This window comes from Schistocerca americana, chromosome 2 (genome assembly GCF_021461395.2).
Source record: "Schistocerca americana isolate TAMUIC-IGC-003095 chromosome 2, iqSchAmer2.1, whole genome shotgun sequence".
NCBI classification, from domain to species: Eukaryota; Metazoa; Arthropoda; class Insecta; order Orthoptera; family Acrididae; genus Schistocerca; species Schistocerca americana.
Window position 1 is genome coordinate 1,034,786,622 of NC_060120.1, and position 21,767 is coordinate 1,034,808,388.

The 21,767-nt window shown below is 37.0% G+C and overlaps 1 protein-coding gene across 2 annotated transcripts in view; it reads right to left on the reverse strand.

The window, feature by feature from the left end:
* LOC124594925 (solute carrier organic anion transporter family member 4A1) overlaps positions 1-21,767 on the reverse strand; it is a 539,939-nt gene that overhangs the window by 1,972 nt on the left and 516,200 nt on the right. For both annotated transcript variants that reach the window (XM_047133418.1, XM_047133417.1), the window contains exons 9-10: positions 17,508-17,710; positions 3,243-3,425 (exon numbers count right to left, since the gene is read on the reverse strand). In XM_047133418.1, the coding sequence (XP_046989374.1) occupies positions 3,243-3,425; positions 17,508-17,710 (386 nt within the window). The remainder of the gene's footprint in view (positions 1-3,242; positions 3,426-17,507; positions 17,711-21,767) is intronic.

Consider the following 21,767-nt stretch of genomic DNA (forward strand, 5'->3'; position numbering starts at 1 on the left):
GAATAACATTACAGTCTTTCATGGTGGTCAGGGCTCGACATATTCTAAATAGACATTGCATTGAATGGTGACAAATTTATAAATCTTTTGTATCTATACATATTTTTAAATTCAAATCTACTGTTAGCAGCTGACACTCCAACTGCAGCAACAAAGTTATGTATTATTTTTACTATTTGACATTAGATGTAGAATTAATTAACATCTGAATTCTCTGTTCATGAACAGCACCTGTTCCTCACTCCTGTATCCACTAAGAAACCACACAGTGTGCAAAGACGTCATATCATAGACAAAGCTCCAAGATTTGATGGAACGTCTGTCACATTCTGTACAGAATTTGCAGCTGAATTAGCTCCTATTTTAACCACAATATACCATAGATCCCTTGAACAGAAAACTATGACCAGCGACTGAAGAAAGCACAGGTCAAACCCATCTACAAGAAGGGTAGCAGAAGTGATCCACAAAACTGCCTCCAGTATCCTTGAAATTCATTTGGTGTAGAATCTTAGAATATATTCTGAGCTCAAATGTAACACGACGTCTTGAAAAAAAATGATTCAGAAACCATCAGTCATGTAAAACCCAAAGCACATTTTTCTCACATGACATTCTGAAAGTCAGATTCTCAGGTAGATGCAGTATTTCTCGATTTCTGAAAAGCATTTTACTCAGTACCTCACATACATCTGTTATCAAGAATAATTTTATAAGGTACCAAGCAAAATTTGGATTTAGGATTTCTTTGTAGGGGGACATATTATGTTATCTTGGATGGAGAATCATCAACAGATACAGAAATAATTTCTTGGAGCCCCAGGAAGTGTTTTGGGACTCTTCCTGTAAATGTATATCAACAATCTTGCAGACAATATTAATAGTAACCTCTTAGTTTTGCAGATGATGCAGTTACCTGTTATGAAGTACTGTCTGAATAAACCTGCACAAATATCCAGATGGATCTTGATAAGATTTCTTCTTTAGATGCATGGGAAAAAAATTGGGAGATATGAGAAGTGACAATTGTGGTGTTGCAGTCACTGTTGTAGTCACTGTCACTGTTGTAGTCACTGATCTTGTGGCAGTAGAATTCTCTTTGTATACAAAATGTAATGAAGGTCAGAATACAAATAATAAAAAAAAAATGAGTAAAGACAACCACTCACTTGCACTTGCAGAAGATGCACAAGAGTCACACAGACACATGTAACATGTAAGAAATTCTATCATTACATTGCCCTCTTACCAATTTTGCTCACTAGGGTCATTTCCCTTTGGGTGATCCAGGTTTAAGATCTGTCCCATACACACATCCACCAGAGCATACATCATTCTAGGAGGTAGGAATCCGCTACATTCTGCCAGCATTGTATACTTATGACAACTAGCCACCTGCCTACTGCCACAAATGACTTCTGCCAAACTGCGAATCATTGCAAACTTGACCACCCAGTTTTCGAAGAGGCCGCACCACATGAAACTATTGACTTCAGTAAATGCTACCGTACCACAACATTTAGTTCCTTCACTAACTAAAGCTCTCATGAAATGCACAATGATAACTGTCCCTCCACCATGCTCTCTGTTCCAACAATTTACTGGCACTCTTTTGCTCCCAGCCTTTCCTCTCATGTTATTTTCCACCCAGTTCCTTCTTTGCCCCACCATTTCACTCCCCCAGTTCCACATCTCTCTTCCTATCCCTTTCATCGCCTCTCATACCTCCCAAGGGAAGAAGCTACTCTATCAGTTCTCCATTCGTAATAATCTATCACAATATTATTGCACCTAGGAATGAGGGCGCTTCAGTTGGATTATCACAAGTTTTTACCATGATGTTTCATGAGGTCACACTGAAACATTTGTTAGTGTATGCACTTCTTTCATGATCATTCACAGTGACATGCATTTTCCTTAGTCACTGCTCTACTTGTTTACTGTAAAGTTACCGTATATTTCTGATAATGACCTTGGGAAACCAAGTACAATACTATGATGGTGGGATAGCACTATTTACTAAGATATAAACAACATGACTATTATCTAATCCTAGGGTTTTTCTCTTCATTTTTGCACAGAAATGAAATTATAGCAACATTGTGTTTCTGTTCATCAATGATACATCAGCACAGCTCTTCAAGATGGAACAAGTACAAATAATAACACTGTCAAATTCTTAAATTTTGAGATGTACACTCTTAGTTGGAAAATGAAAGTGAGTGAAGTCTACTGAATTGACCTACTGTGTTTGGGACAGTACTATTCTGTATCACTCAAAAATTTGATAAAGTGTATTTAGAATTTTTTCTTCAGTTCATCCTATTCCTTCCTGTGACACATAAGTCTTGAATCTGCATTAATATTATTTTATTTCTACACCTCTTGAAATTCCCACCTGCACCTATTATGCTTCTGTTATTACCATTTTTTAATGTTTTCCTACCAGGGTCTCTCTTTTATCTTCTCTCAATTTATCCTATTTCATTATGTTTTCATCATCATCATCATCATCATCATCATCATCATAATCATCATCTTCTTCTTCTTCTCCTTCTTCTTCTTCTTCTTCTGATACCCACACACCCTCTCCTCTTACTCCACTGAACCTCTCTTCTAGTCCTTTGTAATCTCCTTCTGAAGACCCATTGTCTTGTTACCCCCACCCCCTCCCTACCTGACACATTTGTCATTCTGTTTCCTACAACTCAATTTATTCTCTCCAGTTTAACCAACACTCCAACAGCAGACATCCTTCTCCATTCTCCTGTATTTGGGATTGTTGTCTATTTCCCATCTCTCTTACAGTCTTCCTGCTGGAAATACCGGTCTTCTAACTCCATTACATGGTCTTATTCCACCTACAGCCCTCTGATACTCTGTGCTATCCTATCTTTCCCCATTGTCAAGTTCTCTCACAGTTCTCCGTCTTCCCTTGACCCCCAAATCGTATAACATTTTGCAGCAACATGCACATAATGTGCATACATCATGACTGCATGTGAGACTTGCTCTCCCTCACCTTGGATAATGTTGTTAATTTACAGACTTAAGAATAAATAGTCGCATTTTGCAGTTCTAGTCAACACTTGACATTTCATCTTTAATGTGATGGGACATCCATTATTTCTGCCACAACATACTACCGTCATGCTTTTCCCCTTGCCTTTAAAACTTGTCAGCACATCTTTTTTTTAATTTTATGACTATATTACAATAATGCAAATGCAACCAGTACTTACCTTCCCATGTAAGTATTGTCATAAACCTGACAAGCACCTCTTTCATGACAACTCTCAAACCACTGGAGGCAAGTTTCATCAATTAAGGCACCAAATACCATTGGTGCAGGAATGGTACCGATAAGCCGTACCTTTATCCACTGGATTCCGAGGGCAAAAGAACGCTGATCATCCTGCACACACCTAAAAAGAGAGAACATGAGTCACCAGATGGGTAATTTTGTTCTAATTTATATTAACTAAAATAATTTCAGCCATTGTTTCTCCTTATTATCTAACAGCATCTTTTTCGAATTTTTAAATATGTATGAGGGGACTTCAAAAAGTAAGTTACACATTACCAGTGGGAAGTTGCTCCTGTCAGAGCACAAAAAAGGTGTACATTCCTTTTTAAAAGACTCTGACAGAAATTGGAGGAACCAGCTGCCTCAGTCATCAACAAAAATTTTGGCATGTGAACACATGCATGCTCTTTTAACACATAACACTCTAAATCCTTTTACCCAGTCTCTCTTTGTAATGAAGCCTACATACACAACAGCTGCCTCTCACTGCAATTGTCTATTTAAGTCTCTCTCTCTCTGTCTCTCTCTCTCTCTCTCCCACACTGTATCCTTTTTCTGCCATTGATTTACAGTATATCCCACAGCCACTGTCTCCTCACTCAATTACACTGTCTCCCTTGGCCTTTCTTTTCCATCTCCACCATATCTTGGCAGCTCAAAAATTCTAGTACCACTTTGGGCATAGTAGTATAGGCATATAGGCATGAAGTGCCCATTATACAGAGACAGTGTGTCATAAGGTTGTATTGGTGAAAAAACATGTTTTGGTTACCTCAAAAACCCTGCAATGACTCTAGAACCCTTTCCATGTTCCACTACACCAGTTAAAAATATATTTATGCCTCAGACTGGGGATTATGTGCATATTTTACATGCATAAGTACAAATGAATAAAGAATGTATAGTTAAAATTTGAGCCACTTGGCATGGTTAATTATTTTGTTAATTGCAGCTCATGGAGCAAAAAGCTAAAAACCAATTTCTGCAGTTTTCTCCTGTATAGGCAAGGTAATTTTGAATCTCTGAATCAAGGTAATGGATAATGATATCAAAAAAGTTTTGAAGTTTCCCAAGAATATCATCTTAAGAACATATGTAAAACTTTTGACAATCCTCCATGGATAGAAACTATAGAAATGGCCATCTCCACAACTAGTACTTTTTGTACCCAACAATCATATTTTCTTCAGGTTCTCTCAGGACTGCCCATGAACAAATGGTGCTTTTATAAGCTGCTTAAGTCCACCTTACATGCCTAACACAAACAAACCAACCGATTTGCACAATTTGCTGATCTGGAGGAAATATGTAATGTTCAAATTTTGACTCTGTGTTGCAGCATAACTACAGAATGACCATTCTTCCGATAGGTATACAAATGGTCACCACATCACAGGCTGTCCAAAACAATTGACCCCTTATCTCCACAATCAGTAAAACTTGCGATGTGGCCCTTTGAAAAATTGGATTTTCGCACGCAGCTTTTTGGAACATATTGGTAGCATGTTTTGGTGTACACAGAGTGATTAAGGCAGGTGATGTAACTTTTACTGAATGCTGCACTACAGTTCAAAGTGACATTGATACATGACACTACTTTTTAACATAGTCACCAAGTGTTGGTAAACAATGATTTGAACATTCTACCAATCATTCAGTTCCTCAATGAAAGAAATATACTTCTCAACAATGGAGTCAATTGAGAAGTGCTGTGTGTCCTTATCATTGTAAAATCCTTTTTCCTGCAAATGTTCTTCCAGCCTGCTGGAAACACTGCCAGGACATTTTCATATCTGGTTGATGTCAATGGCTTTCCTTTCCCAATCAGCATCACCCATATCTGTGCAGTGTTGGTCAAATTGTTGGACCTATTTTGCTATGGCTGGACCTGACATTGCATTTGGTCCATATACTCCCAGAATTTCACAATGAATGTGTGTAAAACTTGACATTTTCCCACAAGAATTCTACTGTCTGCATGCTTCATCTTTGGAGTATGTTTCCAGCTGCCACACCATTAGACTTGCACACTATGATGCAATGGTTATCCATATCACAGCAGAGATGTGTCTGCAGAAAACCTGGATCATGTACTCTTTTCTGATAATGTGTCACTCTTGCTGCACAGTGGTCTCAGGAAAGGACAACATGGGTACCTATTCTCTGAAGTCTCTAAATATTTGATGTTTCTTATACTCATTGAAATTGATTAATTATTTTCTGTGAAGCTATATTTTAGTATTTCACTCTAAGGAAGCATAAACAAAGAGTGATAAAATGTCTGCACCAGGAACAACCAAAATTCTGTTGCTAAGTGCTGTTCAAAATAGTAACAATGTTCCAGCAACTTATTTCATCACTCACATCACATGGACATCTTCAACTCTTCAAAACCGGGTACCCCTCATCCTGGAGTCTGCGTGACCTGCCCTTCCTTTTTGACCTTCCCCACCCCATACCTCTCTCCTACATACAGAAGCAACCATTAGTTCTGAAAGCTAGATAGTGTGTTGTTTTTCTTTTATATGTATCTGTGAGTGATACTACACATATTGCCTGGACAGCAATAATCTTAGAAGAAAGATTAAGAAAAGGCAAACCTACGTTTCTAGCATTTGTAGACTTAGAGAAAGCTTTTGACAATGTTAACTGGAATACTCTCCTTCAAATTCTGATGGTGGCAGGGGTAAAATACAGGGAGCGAAAGGCTATTTACAATTTGTACAGAAACCAGATGGCAGTTATAAGAGTCAAGGTACATGAAAGGGAAGCAATGATTGGGAAGGGAGTGAGACAGGGTTGTAGCCTATCCCCGATGTTATTCAATCTGTATATTGAGCAAGCAGTAAAGGAAACAAAAGAAAAATTCGGAGTAGATATTAAAATTCATGGAGAAGAAATAAAAACTTTGAGGTTCGCCGATGACACTGTAATTCTGTCAGAGACAGCAAATCACTTGGAAGAGCAGTTGAACGGAATGGACAATGTCTTGAAAGGAGGATATAAGATGAACATCAACAAAAGCAAAACGAGGATAATGGAATGTCGTCAAATTAAATTGGGTGATGCTGAGGGAATTAGATTAGGAAATGAGACACTTAAAGTAGTAAAGGAGTTTTGCTATTTAGGGAGTAAAATAACTGATGATGGTTGAAGTAGAGAGGACATAAAATGTAGACTGGCAATGGCAAGGAAAGCATTTCTGAAGAAGAGAAATTTGTTAACATTGAGTATAGATTTAAGTGTCAGGAAGTCGTTTCTGAAAGTATTTGTATGGAGTGTAGCCATGTATGGAAGTTAAACATGGACGATAAATAGTTTGGACAAGAAGAGAATAGAAGCTTTCGAAATGTGGTGCTACAGAAGAATGCTGAAGATTAGATGGGTAGATCACATAACTAATGAGGAGGTATTGAATAGAATTGGGGAGGAGTTTGTGGCACAACTTGACAAAAAGAAGGGACCGGTTGGTAGGACATGTTTTGAGGCATCAAGGGATCACAAATTTAGCATTGGAGGGCAGCGTGGAGGGTAAAAATCAAAGAGGGAGACCAAGAGATGAATACACTAAGCAGATTCAGAAGGATGTAGGTTGCAGTAAGTACTGGGAGATGAAGAAGCTTGCACAGGATAGAGTTGCATGGAGAGCTGCATCAAACCAGTCTCAGGACTGAAGACCACAACAACAACAACAATTTTGTCTCATAATTTATTACTATTTTCAACTGAATTATCCTTTGATACACTTTCACCTGATCTTACAATTATTTCTTCCCTTTTTGTCTTCTTTGTCTTCTAAGCTTTCCTTCTTCATTCCAAGTTTTTTCTTGCATTTACTAACTTTTTATTCCTGTCTGTACCTTTCATATAGTACTTGAATATAGTTTTCATCTTTTACCTATTAATTACCACCACATTATTATTATCACAATGGATTTTGATCGTCAACTATTATGTGCTGTAGCTTCATTTTTCCTTCCTTCAGAGAGACATACATCTGCTTCTTTCTTTTCCCATTCTCCAGAAAAAGAATAATTTTAAGTGGCTAAAAGTTAGAGAGGCAACAGATCCTACATTTTTGTAACCTTATTACACACAGTCAGCTTCATCAAACATTATTATCATTCATTCTTGACTGTCACTTCAAACCAACTCAGTTTCCTGGGCTATGAGGTTTGCAATCAGAACTTAAAGTGTAGAATTAAAATTGACTGATAAACACTCTCTCAAAAAAAAAAGAAGGACAAATCAACATTCAGCAAGATGAATTTCATGCTTTCAGAACTAATGGTTTTTCAAGAATGAATGTTTTTTAGGAACAAATGTTTCTTCAACTATTTTTGGGACATTTTGTAAAATTTCTCAATAGATTACATAGTTTCTTTTCTGTTAACACCCTCACTACCCATTTCTTAATATCTGTCACACTTGTTTTCAGCTATAGAAAAACCTTGATTGATTCTGAAAATACCAGATTTGTCCATGTATATGTTTGTGTCTCACTGTCACAGCATCGTCACTCTTATGCATAAAATATTACGGAAAAAAAACACAGAAACTGCCACTTTTAAATTACTTTATTTCTAATTTATCTTTGTATGTGTGTAAAGCTTGTAAAATAAAATGAACCAAAGGTTTTGCATTGCCCTTAAGTGAATTTCAATTGGGAGCTATTATACAACATACACAAAGACGAAAATTTGTTGTCACCTCAGTGAAGTACAGTGAACATTATCAGCTACAAATAAGTACAGTGAACATCATCAGCTACAAATGCCACAAAAGTTCCATATTTTGTTATGCTATAGTAGTAATTTTTACCTAAAGATAATGTAAAATTATTAAATCTTTTAGCCGTAAGCAAATTTCAAGATTTGGTTTATATCTGACGTGTGTGATGGAGAACTGCAATGATAATGTGTGGTCCTCTTCCCTGAATCAGCTAATCAACCAGCGATTAACATTCACTGCATTTTAATTCACTGAAAAATGTGGTCCAAGAGTATGAATAAAAGAAACAACTTGTACAGCTATTTGTTTTCCAGAAATAATCAGTTCTTGAATTCACTCCTTAAACTTCATTCATGCCTTTTAAATGGAGAGAGGTTATAAACTGAAAATTATAACCTGCACCTGAAAGTGGACTTTAAGTCTAGAAGATTGGTGTTCACCTATTTAGTCAACCTATTAATTTCCAAAGTCTGTAACTCAACACTCCAAACACTCTTCTCTTTTTTGTGTCATCCTCTTCATTTTTTCTTAATTTTGACTATTGTTATTTCCAATATATTTAATACTATTTCTTTCTTGGCCTCCCCTTGTTTTTGTTCCCCAAAACTTTTCTGTGCAACATATTTGTTAAAATCTGATTGTTTCTAAGTATATGCACAAAAAGTTTTGTTCTCTTTTTATGAATGATTCCTATACCCCCCAGGTTTCTTCCAAAATATTTTCATTGGATTTTCTTTCTCTCCATATCATCCTTTTTAGACTTTTCCAAAAAAAACACATTTCCATTGCTTCTAAGTGTTTTCTGTGTCATCAACACTGTCCATCTTTCACGGCTACACAGCAAATTCCAAATGAATGTCTTGAACATTGTTTCCTGCTTTACATCTACATCTAGATCCATACTCCACAAGCCACCTGACACTGTGTGGCGGAGGGTACCTTGAGTACCTCTATCGGTTCTCCCTTCTATTCCGGTCTCGTATTGTTCGTGGAAAGAAAGATTGTCGGTCTGCCTCTGCGTGGGCTCCAATCTCTCTGATTTTATCCTCATGGTCTCTTCATGAGATATAAGTAGGAGGGAGCAATATACTGCTTGACTCTTCAGTGAAGGTATGTTCTCGAAACTACAACAAAAGCCCATACCAAGCTACTGAGTGTCTCTCCTGCAGTCTTCCACTGGAGTTTATCTATCATCTCCGTAACGCTTTCGCAAATACTAAATGATCCTGTAACAAAGCGCACTGCTCTCCGCTGGATCTTCTCTATCTCTTCTATCAAACCTATCTGCTACAGATCCCACAACGGTGAGCAGTATTCAAGCAGTGGGCAAACAAGTGTACTGTAACCTACTTCCTTTGTTTTCAGTCTGCATTCCTTAGGATTCTTCCAATGAATCTCAGTCTGGCATCTGCTTTACCAACAATAAATTTTATATGGTCATTCCATTTTAAATCACCCCTAATTCCTACTCCCAGATAATTTATGGATTTAACTGCTTCCAGTTGCTGACCTGCTATATTGTAGCTAAATGATACAGGATCTTTCTTTCTGTGTATTCGCAGCACATTACACTTGACTACATTGAGATTCAATTGCCATTTCCTGCACCATGCGTCAATTTGTTGCAGATCCTCCTGCATTTCAGTACAATTTTCCATTGTTACAACCTCTCGATATACTAAGCATCATCCGCAAAAAGCCTCAGTGAACTTCTGATGTTATGCACCATATATATTGTGAATAGCAATGGTCCTACAACACTCCCCTGTGGCACACCTGAAATCACTCTTACTTTGGAAGACTTCTCTCCATTGAGAATGACATGCTGTGTTCTGTTATCTAGGAACTCTTCAATCCAATGACACAATTGGTCTGATAGTCCATATGCTCTTACTTTGTTCATTAAACGACTGTGGGGAACTGTATCAAATGCCTTGCAGAATTCAAGAAGCACAGCATCTACCTGGGAACCCGTGTCTATGGCCCCCTGAGTCTCAAGGATGAATAGCGCGAGCCGGGTTTCAAATGATTGTCTTTTTCGAAACCCATGCTGATTCCTACAGAGTAGCTTTCTGGTCTCCAGAAAAGTCATTAAACTCGAACATAATAAGTGTTCCAAAATTCTACAATTGATCGACGTTAGAGATATAGGTCTATAGTTCTGCACATCTGTTCGACGTCCCTTCTTGAAAACGGGGATGACCTGTGCCCTTTACCAATCTTTTGGAACAACACTGCAAGAAGGAGGGCAAGTTCCTTCATGTACTCTGTGTAAAATCGAACTAGTATCCAATCAGGTCCAGTGGCCTTTGCTCTTTTGAGCGATTTTAATTGTTTTTCTATCCCTCTGTCATCTGTTTCTATATCTATCATTTTGTCATCTGTGCGACAATCTAGAGAAGGAACTACAGTGCCGTCTTCCTCTGTGAAACAGCTTTGGAAAAAGACATTTAGTATTTTAGCCTTTAGTCTGTCATACTCTGTTTCAGTACCATTTTGGTCACAGAGTGTCTGGACATTTTGTTTTCATCCACCTACCGCTTTGACGTAAGACCAAAATTTCTTAGGATTTTCTGCCAAGTCAGTACATAGCCCTCCTCACACTACATTTTGCTTCATGTAATTTTTGTTTGTCTGCAAGGCTTTGGCTATGTTTATGTTTGTTGTGAAGTTCTCATTGCTTCCGTAGCAGTTTCCTAACTCGGTTGTTGTACCATGGTGGCTCTTTTCCATCTCTTACAAACTTGTTTGGCACATACTCATCAAATGCATATTGTACAATGATTTGAACTTTGTCCACTGATCCTCAACACCATCTGTACTTGAGTTAAAACTTTTGTGTTGAGCTGTCAAGTACTCTGAAATCTGCTTTTTGTCACTTTTGCTAAACAGAAAAATCTTCCTACCTTTTTTAATATTTCTATTTACGGCTGAAATCACCGATGCTGTAACTGCTTTATGACCGCTGAGTCCCTGTTTTGTGCTAACTGTTTCAAATAGTTCAGGTCTGTTTGTCACCAGAAGGTCTAAAATGTTATCACTAAGAGTCATTTCTCTGTTTAACTGCTCAAGGTAGTTTTCAGATAATGCACTTAAAACAATTTCACTGGATTCTTTGTCCCTGCCACCCATTACAAACGTTTGAGTCTCCCAGTCTATATCTGGTAAATTAAAATCTCCACTCAAAACTATAACATGGTCAGGAAATCTACTCGAAATATTTTCCAGATTTTCCTTCAGGCGTTCTGCCACAACAGCTGCTGAGCCAGGGGGCCTATAGAGACATCAAATTACCATGTTTGAGCCAGCTTTAACCGTGACCTTCACCCAAATTATTTCACATTTTTGATATCCATCAATTTCCTTTGATATTATTGCACTTTTTATCGCTATAAACACACCTCCCCCTTCACTGTCCATCCTGTCTCTGTGGTATACATTCCAATCTAAGTTTAGAATTTCATTACTGTTTACATCAGGCTTCAGCCAACTTTCCGTGCCTAGTACTATGGGGGGATTGTGACCTTTTTTAATGAGAGCAGTTCTGGGACCTCTCTATAGACGCTCCTGGAGTTTGCTATTACCACATTAATATTGTCATTCCCTGTTGAGATTTGCCTACTGCTACCTTGTCGCGTCTCAGGAGGTGTCTTGTAGGGCCTAGGGAAGGAATTCTCTAACCTAAAAATCCCCACATGTGCACTCCACACGGACTCCGCTACACTTGTAGCCACTTCCTGCATGTAGTGTACACCTGACCTATTCAGGGGGACCCTACATTTCGCCACCCAATAGCGAAGGTTGAGAAATTTGCACTCCACATCTCCACAGAATTGTCTGAGCCTCTGGTTTAAGCCTTCCACTCGGCTCCAGACCAGAGGACCGTGATCGGTTCTGGGAACAACACTACAAATAGTTAGCTCAGATTCCACCCCGCAAGCGAAGGGTGCAGAGATGACTTCTCTTGTTGTTAAGCCAAATTGTTCTTCAGATTCTAGTTATGTTTCTCATTTCTTAATGCTATATTTCAGTATTTTTGCCAAATGTGAAAATTACGCTTATTATTCTGGAAATGGAGCCATTTGTTGCATAGTGTTTTTTAATGAATGTGTGTTGTCTTTCTTTCTACAAAAACAATTGGAAGAAACCTAGTTGTAAGAGCAGCAGATAATTTTGAACTGTTCACCTTTCAATTTTCTCAACAATTCTGCCAGAGCTCAGGTAGCACCTGACCCGTACAACTTTCCTTGGCCTGTCGGTGCTGCTTCAAATCCCACTTTCATAACTGGAGGACTTACTTCATCTGAAATGATAATTAAATCAAGACCCTAAGCTGTCAACAGGTGTTGATATACATCAACGGGGATAGTTGAAAATGTGTGCCCCGACCGGGACTCTAACCTGGGATCTCCGAAAGAACAGATACCATCTTCATATTACTTCATCTGTGTCACATAAAACAGGAAGAAAAATCTCTAAATCCTGAACTTATGAATGCATTTGCAGAAGTGAAAGTAATGGGTACAAAAGACACAGATGTCAAATACCAAGAAACCCTTTCATTCTCATCACAATTCTACATAAAATATTGTCCACTGCAACATGCAGTCAATATTAGGAACAGCACACTGAACCTCTGTATTCCATAGCACCTTTAAGATACAGTAGGACTTATGAGAAGATTAGAATATATCATCTTGAGAACCTTCTGTGGGTGATAGTGAAAGTTTTTTAATTCCTTTGATATCCCTAAAATAAGTCGCTTCAACCTACAGTTGTCTAAACCACAAAGACAGGTGCAGTTGCAGTATGTGTACAACACATTTGCCATGCATTGATATATTTTTATCTTTTTTCTACAAGATCAACTCTGTAACTCTGATTTTGTAAGGCTAATGTGATAAAGAAAAGAAATGAACAAAACCTAAATCATTACCAGTCGATGAGAACTGGATCTTAATGCATAGTGCTCTTCTTAACTAAATTTCCAAAAATTTATATTCTGCATTGCAATTATAAATCAAGTTCTGCAGTTTTTTTCCCCTCACCAACTACCTTACCCTTATGAACAACATTTACTGTAGGAAACATCTTACGTGAAAATTACTTTTAGCAGATACTTAGAGAACCAAAATGAGAGGCCAATTCTTAGATGTCTTAGTAACTAGCAGACCTGAACTTTTCAAATCAGTTAACATTAAGGAATAAATTAGTATGATTAGGTTGTGACAACATCAATAATTATGTGTACTGCAAAGAATGTGAAAAAAGTATAGGAAAATATTTTTTTTAACTGCAGTGACAGGATACAAATTTCAGAACACCAACATCAAGTATTCAGCTTTGTGAATGAAGATGAGGAGCACATATGGATAAAACTCAAAAGCATTGCACAATAATCCTTAGAAAAGTATGTACCCAGCAAGGTTGTGAGAGATGGAAAAGACCCATCACAGTTCAATATCCATGTTAGAAAGTTCCCGAAAAAGCAAAGAGAGCTTCAACTCTGATTTAAATGAACTCAAGGCTGAGTAGACCAGAAAAAGGTGAATGAAGCCAAAATGAGCATAAGGAGGAAGAAGCATTTATTGAATGTGAAAGTAAAATTTTGTCTAACAATCTGACTATAGGAAAACTTATGTAAGGTCACTAAGCAGACCAAAATCATCTGATCAGTCACTGATTGACTGAAACAGATGATAACACACAGGAGGCCAAAACACTTAATTCAGTCTCCCAAAATTGTCTTAATCATGACAGGAATGCCGAAACTGGAGTACCTCAAGGGAGTGTTCTAGGACAGATTCTGTTTATTGTTTATATTCATGGTCAAATGAGTAATGTTGGAGGTTCTGTGAGGCTTGGCAGTTGGCCCTGAATGTAATTAAATGTAATATAATGCACATAAATAGGCAAAAGGTCAACTGTTATTTAATTATACTATTGATGCCATCACTGGGAACAGTAACTACAATAAAATACCAAAGTGTGACAATCCAAAGTGACCTAAAGTGGACTGATCACATGAAACAAATTGTAGGAAAAGCAGACATCAGGCTGAGATTCATTGCAAAAATCATAAGTAAATATAAGTCACCTGTAAAAGATGTGGCTTAAAATGTCATTTGTTTGACTGATATTTGAATATTCTTCATCAGTCTGGGACCTTTACCAAGTAAGATTAATATAGGAGATATAGAAGATCCAATTAAGACTTGAGCATTTCATCATGGGATGGTTTATTAAGTGCTGTGGTGTTACAGAGATTCTCACTCAACAAACTCCAATGGCAGACATTTCAGAAGACATATTGTGCATCATGAAGAGGTTTACTGTTGAAATTTTGAGACCATACATTCGAACAAGATTCAGGCAATATGTTTCCTCTCACATATGTCATGTGAAATGGCCATAATGTGAAAATCAGAGAAAATAGAGTTCACACAGAGATTTACCAATGACTGCCCTCCTATATGCCATTTGTGAATGCAACAATGAAGGGGGGAAAAACAGTGGTACAAGAAGTGCCCTCTACCATACACTGTATGTCACTTGCAGAGTACAAATGTAATATAATTGATTTGTTTAGTGAGTTTCATGCAGTTTTATAAAATGATAAGCAAATAGATTAGAACTAAATGTTGCATCAAGGGGAGAAGTCTTCTCTCACATCAGTGAATAGAATAGTTTGGCACAGCACACTGTCATGATTTTCACAGACTTAGCACTTGCTGTATGATATATTTAATAATCATTTCATAAATATAGTAGAAATTTCAGGGATAAACAATTCAAGAGAGAAATCACAGCATATTGAAAAAGCAACTATCCTCCTTCTCAAATCGAGAAAAATACACATTCTCTCAAAAATAAGAGCTGATCTGGATTTTATGGTGTTTCTGGCAGAGTACTAAAGACTTGTTAATATATGATAAGTGCTATCTTTTCTAAAATATGTAAACCATCACCAACAGAGGGCATTTTTCCAGAGCGATTGAAATACACCAGCGTTAAACACCTTTATAAGGAAGGTGATGTGAGAGAGGATAACAACTCCTAACCTATTTCATCACTAATATAATTTTCCAAAATTTTTGAGAAGGTCATGTGTTCTAAAATACACTGCCCAGTCACTTTAACGTGACCACTTGTCAAAAGCCTGAATAACCAACTTTTGCAGTGTGGATCACTGTGAGGTGGGCAGGAAGAGAGGCAGTGAGGTTCTGGAAGGTACTGACAGGAATGTGGAGCCTTGCTGACTCCAGTACGGTAGTCAGCTGCACTAGGTTTCTTGATTGAGAATCCATATTGCAAATAGCCAAATTGAGCTGGTCCCACAGATTCTCAGTTGAGTTTAAAGCCCAAGAGTTTGGCGGCCAGGAGAGTACAGTGAAATACCGGTGCTCCTCGAACCACATGTGTTCACTGGAAGCTGTGTGACGTACTAAGTTGTCCTGCTGGTAGATGCCACCATGTCAAGGGAAAAAAAAATTGCATGTGGGGGTGGACATGGTCTCCAAGGGTAGATCATACTTGTGTTGATCTCTTTCGCCTTCAAGAATGATGAGATCACCCAGACCATAACACATGTAGGGTGTTCACTTTCAGATGTTTCAAGCCATACACACCTATGGTCATCTGCTTGATGCAGCATAAAATGTGATTCATCTGAAAAGGCCACCTGTTGCCACTCAGCGAATGAACAGTTCAGTGAACATCCAGTTGCAGTACTGACTTGCAAATTCCAGCTTCCATCAACAACGAACAACAGTCAGCGTGGGAGCACGAACCAGGTGCTTCCTGCAGAGGCCCATATGCAGCAACGTTCACTGAATGGTTGTTGAGGAGACACTTTTGGTAGCTCCTTGTTTCATCTTGGCAGTCAGTTGCTCAACATCTGCACATATATTCCCTGACAAACATCTCCATAGCCATCATTCACCCTGTCATCTATGGACCATGGTGCACCACAGATGCATCGACTCAGTTTCACATAGTGCCATTTTGCCATGCATACTTTAACCATGGCAGCATGCAAACAGTTTACAAAGTTAGCCATTTCAGAAATGCTTTCACCCTTGGTCCGAAAGCCAGTGATTATGCTCTTTTGGGCATTAACTACATCCTTCCATTTCCACATTTTGACAAAGACTGCTCTGTTTTCCACGTCTTGCCCTCCCTTCCTCCAACATGCTGTATATACCCTCCACTGCTAGTGCTGCTGCCACCTGCAGTCTGTGAATTGATTGTTGCATGTTGAAGTCGAACATATGGAGAGGTCAATTTAGTGACTGGACTGTGTAATATCTTACCAGAGCAACAGTAATATTCTCAGTAAATCATAGTTTGGATTTCAGAAGTACTGCTCTATTGAGAATGTCATTTACATGTTCAATCACTAAATTTTACAAGCCCTAAATAACAAAATAGAACTGGTTGGCATTTTCTGTGGCCTAAGACATTTGACTTTGTGAATCACAATATTCTTATAGATAAACTGACATTTTATGTCATTGTCAGTACAGTCAGCCATTGGATAATGTCATATCTAACAAAAAAATGCAAAAAATTGTACTTAGTAATTCAACCAATGTAGCCCAGGAACGTTATTATGACTGGGGAGAAATCATGTACGGAATTCCCCAACACTCAGTTTTAGGTCCACTATCCTTCATTGTATATGTAAATGACCTCCCATCTAATATGCAACAAGCAGAATTAGCTCTTTTTGCAGATGACACTAGTGCTGTAATTAAGCCAAGCACATATAAGCAACAGAAGAAATGGTAAAGAATGTTCTTAAAAGTATGATTGACTGGTTTTCTGCAAATAGTCTCACCCTCCACTTTAAAAAGTTGAGTTATGAAAATGTTGGGGTACTACACCTGTAACACATGGTGAGGAAACAATAAATACAGTGGAAACTTCCAAATTCTTAAGTGTCCATAATGATGAAAATTTAAACTGGAAAAAGCACAGTTTGAAACCCCTACAACAACTACTCAGCTAAGAGTTCAATGCTCAAAAATGTGGATGGTCAATGCCACAACCAAAACTTTTTATCACTTACCCAGTGACATAAAATGTCTGACACACAGCAAAGTAAAAGTTGAAAATGAATTGAAAAGATTTCTCCTTGACAACTCCTCCTATTCCAGGACAGAATATCTATTATTGCAATGTGTAAAAAGTGGTGGGTAGGAATTACTAACCAACATCTTTCTAAAGAATAAATAAATAACAATAAAAAATAAATCATCTGTAAATGATCAGCATATAGGCATATTTACAAAAAATTTGTGATATGAATATAATGACTCATTCCACATCATTACAATTTATAGTGCAAATGATCTATGGAACATGAAACTAACTGACTAACTAAGAGTAACTCAGTTGCTTATCAGCATAGCTGTTGCCCTATATCTATATTACTATAAATATTAATAGTAAAATGAGTAATTTGTACCTTAGTGTTGCAGAAAGAGCAGGCATTGTGCTGAGGAATGTGAAGAACATGGTGCAGAATGCAAGGACAACAAATGGCCAAAGGTAGGGGCATTCTGAGGCACACATGCGATTTTCTGCTTGAAAGGAGCCATCCCCTGCTTCTGGCCAAAGATCTGTAAGGTTGCGTCCTGCATCTGATATACAAGCACAGTCCGTATAAACCTGAAACAAAGCAGAAAGACTTTACAAGCTTGCCATGGCCAAAATAATTATGATAATTTCATTAGCAGTCACCTATATGTTACACAATGTTTTACATTAATTAAGTGGAATATGCACAAGAACATAAGAAAGCTCCTTGACCCATTACCAAAAACAGAAGTAGGAGGAGTCAATGCTAAACGTTTTTAATACCCACTATGTCATCACAGTCTATATGGATTCATAACACAACAAACTGATGCTAAACCAAATCAATATGAATATGGTAACATAGTCTCACTGATACAATATAATAAGAACAATGGATGATGATGATCATTAGAACTTTAGGACGCTAAATATCAAAGTCATCAGTGCCCTTGCATAAAATAAATAGAGATGAGGAAACGAAAATCTATTAAAAATAACAAGAAATTTCAAAACCAAGCTGTATCAACACATAGGTATTTAAAAAACAACATTCACATTTCAAAAAATACAAATCACAAAATTCCAATAAACACAGCAGGAATAATGGAGCCCTGCATGTGTATGCTTGTGTACATGTGTGAATTCTGTATTAGTCAGCTCTGAAGGACATTGTTCAAAAGCTTATCTACATTTTCAGTCTTTATTATGCGCCTATTGACCACTCAAAACCTCGGCTATAAGGTGAGTTATTATCTTTACTCCTGATATGAAACCACTTGCCAGAGTGTAGTACATGTGGGACATTCATGTAACATCTGTCTATTTCATATACCTTCTTCACATGCAAGGTAAGCCTCAGTACTAGCTGATGTTTAGTCTTACTTGAATTATATTTTCTAACTGGCCAATTATCAAATACAAACTGGATGGCATTATGAACACAAATATATTTTTGCCTTGTTGTTTAACTTCTCTGAAGTCTCAAATGTCATTCATATTTAGTGTGGGATATTTATCATTTTACAAAAAAAAATGGTTCAAATGGCTCTGAGCACTACGGGACGTAACTTCTGAGGTCATCAGTCCCCTAGAACTTAGAACTACTTCAACCTAACTAACCTAAGGACATCACACACACCCATGCCCGAGGCAGGATTCGAACCTGCGACCGTAGCGGTCGCGCGGTTCCAGACTGTAGCGCCCAGAACCGCTCGGCCATCCGGCCGGCTATCATTTTACACTATATTATAGCCACAGTGTAGTTAGGTGTGCAAAGTGCATGCAAATTCTTGTGGTATGAGTGTCATATTTAATGACTTTCTAAATTCACTATGGTCTGTAGTATTACAACAACAAAAATTTTTTCACTAACTGACAAAACTGCTTAACTTCATAGTTAAAAATATAAAATTTCATCATTCAAAAATTTAATATTCCTGTTTTTCCATGATAACTATGTGATATTCAGCCTGCTTGTTCAGTTGTTTGCAGTTTTGGGTATGTCAGAGATCACTGTGACTTAAACATGGGAAATCTATTAACACAAAAACTGCTGATTTTGTAGACCTATTTTGTATGGTTCTGTACTGTTGTATTGTTATAGATAAATACTCTACTTAGAGGATATGTGATGGAATTGTTTCATTGAGAAACAAGCTTGAAATTTAATAAAGAACCAGTAGCCATTCCGCCAACACTCAGAGCCTATCTAATTACTGTAGTACCAATTGTTTTCCAGAGCTGATAGTATGTCTAGTTGTATTGCTCATATCTGTAGCCACTGGGCAGTGAAATAGTATCTCAGTTTCTAAAACTGAGACAGTACTTAAATACAATGTTTAGTATTGTGATTTTAATGTCATTTTGTCTTCAATGACCCTCTTCCTGGCTGTGTGATATCACACACTCCACTGAGGCATGATAGAAGAAACAACAAGAATTTTGACATTAAAGAAGAGTGGTGCAGGAGGTGTAATGCAGCAACAATAAAACATTAAGGTGTTCAAGATCCATCTGCCAGTCTACCAGCAAGTAATCTGAAGGCAAGTGAGTAGACGTGATTGAACAGGATAGGAACCGGTCACACCAGGAGCAATCATCTGATGCACAGATGTGGTTTAGACTCTCCACAGCCTGTGATTGTGGAGCCCATGAACAAACCATTCAGCATATTGTCAGAGATTGCCCTCTGAGAAAATGCGCAGGACCATTCAGCGATTTTATTAATGCTGCTCCCTCTTCTATCAATTGGCTTCATTGGCAGATGTTGAACTCTGATTAAATGTATTTGTTTTAATTAACAGTCCTAATTTTATAGTTCAAATGTCCTCCTTTTAATTTTATTGAATTATTAACTTTAATAATTTGAATATATTAATTCTGTGCCTAAATCCTTAAATGTATAATTGTAAACTGCATGTATTTCTCAATATTTGCTGTTTTTGCCATATGATAAAGAAATAAATAAATTTTGCTCTGTGCCTGATGAAGGTGGGCGAAATTATTTATAATCTCTTAATAACTTAATACAATATCTGGCTATTTTTTGTTTTCTGGAAATTTTATGCTAATATTATGCTATAGCAATGCCCATTCCACATGATTTATATTTGCCTGAAACACATTATTTATACTGATGTTATGTGCAGTTCTTTGTCTTTTTTGTAGTTTCAGAGCCATCTGACACTTTACAAGTCAATCTTGTAAATAAAATTATCTGACGACTGATTATCAACCTGTTGCATCTTAGACTACACTTTATCCTGTGTTATGTGACAGAAATTAATACTTTTAATTTAAATTTTACATTGTGTATATAGACAGAATAATAGACATTATCTCTTTTCCCTGCAGAGACCCTAAGAAGGCAAAGAATAACTGCTCTATTAAGCAACCTCTAACATACACTTCATAATGGCTGATCTGTTTCAAGAGCTGGTAATAACTGCCTATCTAACACACTAAACATAGTAATTTTCTTACTCTGATGAAACTGCTGAGGTTCTACCACTATCAAAAATAAAAAGCTACGGATATCAGTCTAAATGGCAAATACACTTATCGTGAATAGCATTTGCTACATTTTGGAACATACCTAACTCAAATTGTCTGCTTATTTAACACACCTTTTCTTTAAAATCAAATATATTAACATAATTTCTAAGCTATTTTTTTTTAATGTGATTGACGGAAGGTATGCTATGAGATATCTAGCTTAATAATTTTTTGATAATGTGGGTCCAAAGACATAATATATTTCTTTAAAGTCAGTACCACCATTAGACTGTTGTTTATTTACAGTGTTACATTTACACTTACATAATAATGATTTAGGCTTCAAAGTACCATTATCAAGTGTTTTAAGTGTTATAAATTGCTTGGGATGACAGTATTCCATGGGATGGCATACTGTTGTCCCAAGCAATTTATAACACTTAAAACACTTGATAATGACACTTTGAAGCCAAAATCATGATTGTGTAAGTGTAAATGCAACGCTGTAAATAAACAACAGTCTAATGGCGGTACTGACTTTAAAGAAATATCTAGCTTAGATGACCATTTAATTGTTAATTTATTTGTACATTCACAGACAATATGCACAGATGCATGTTGTCAGCATCTGTACATTGATTAAATGTACATAACTACTAACAGTTTAAATAATTACAAATACCTACACACAATTTTTCATACCTCATGTTACATATTTGTACAGTTTACATGTCTGCTGTATTGTAAATATTATAAACTGTCTCTTGATCATATTGCACTGTGTTTATTTGGAAACCATTTATACAGATAATTCAGAACACAAGTATATGTCACTGTCGCATTAAGACTACTACTGAGACCATTTTATCATGTCACAGGAGAATTAATTTAGAAATTGCATTAATTTAATGTTAATGTATTATTGAGACCATTTTATCATGTCACAGGAGAATTGATTTCGAAATTGCATTAATTTAATGTTAATGTATTACTGAGACCATTTTATCATGTCACAGGGGAATTAACTTAGAAATTGCATTAATTTAATGTTAATGTTTCATCAATTCTATAGAAGCTGTTGTCTGTCAGCATGTTCTTTCAGTATTTTTTAACTTGTGCAATTCTGAAATATGCTTGCATCTCTGAGGTAAAG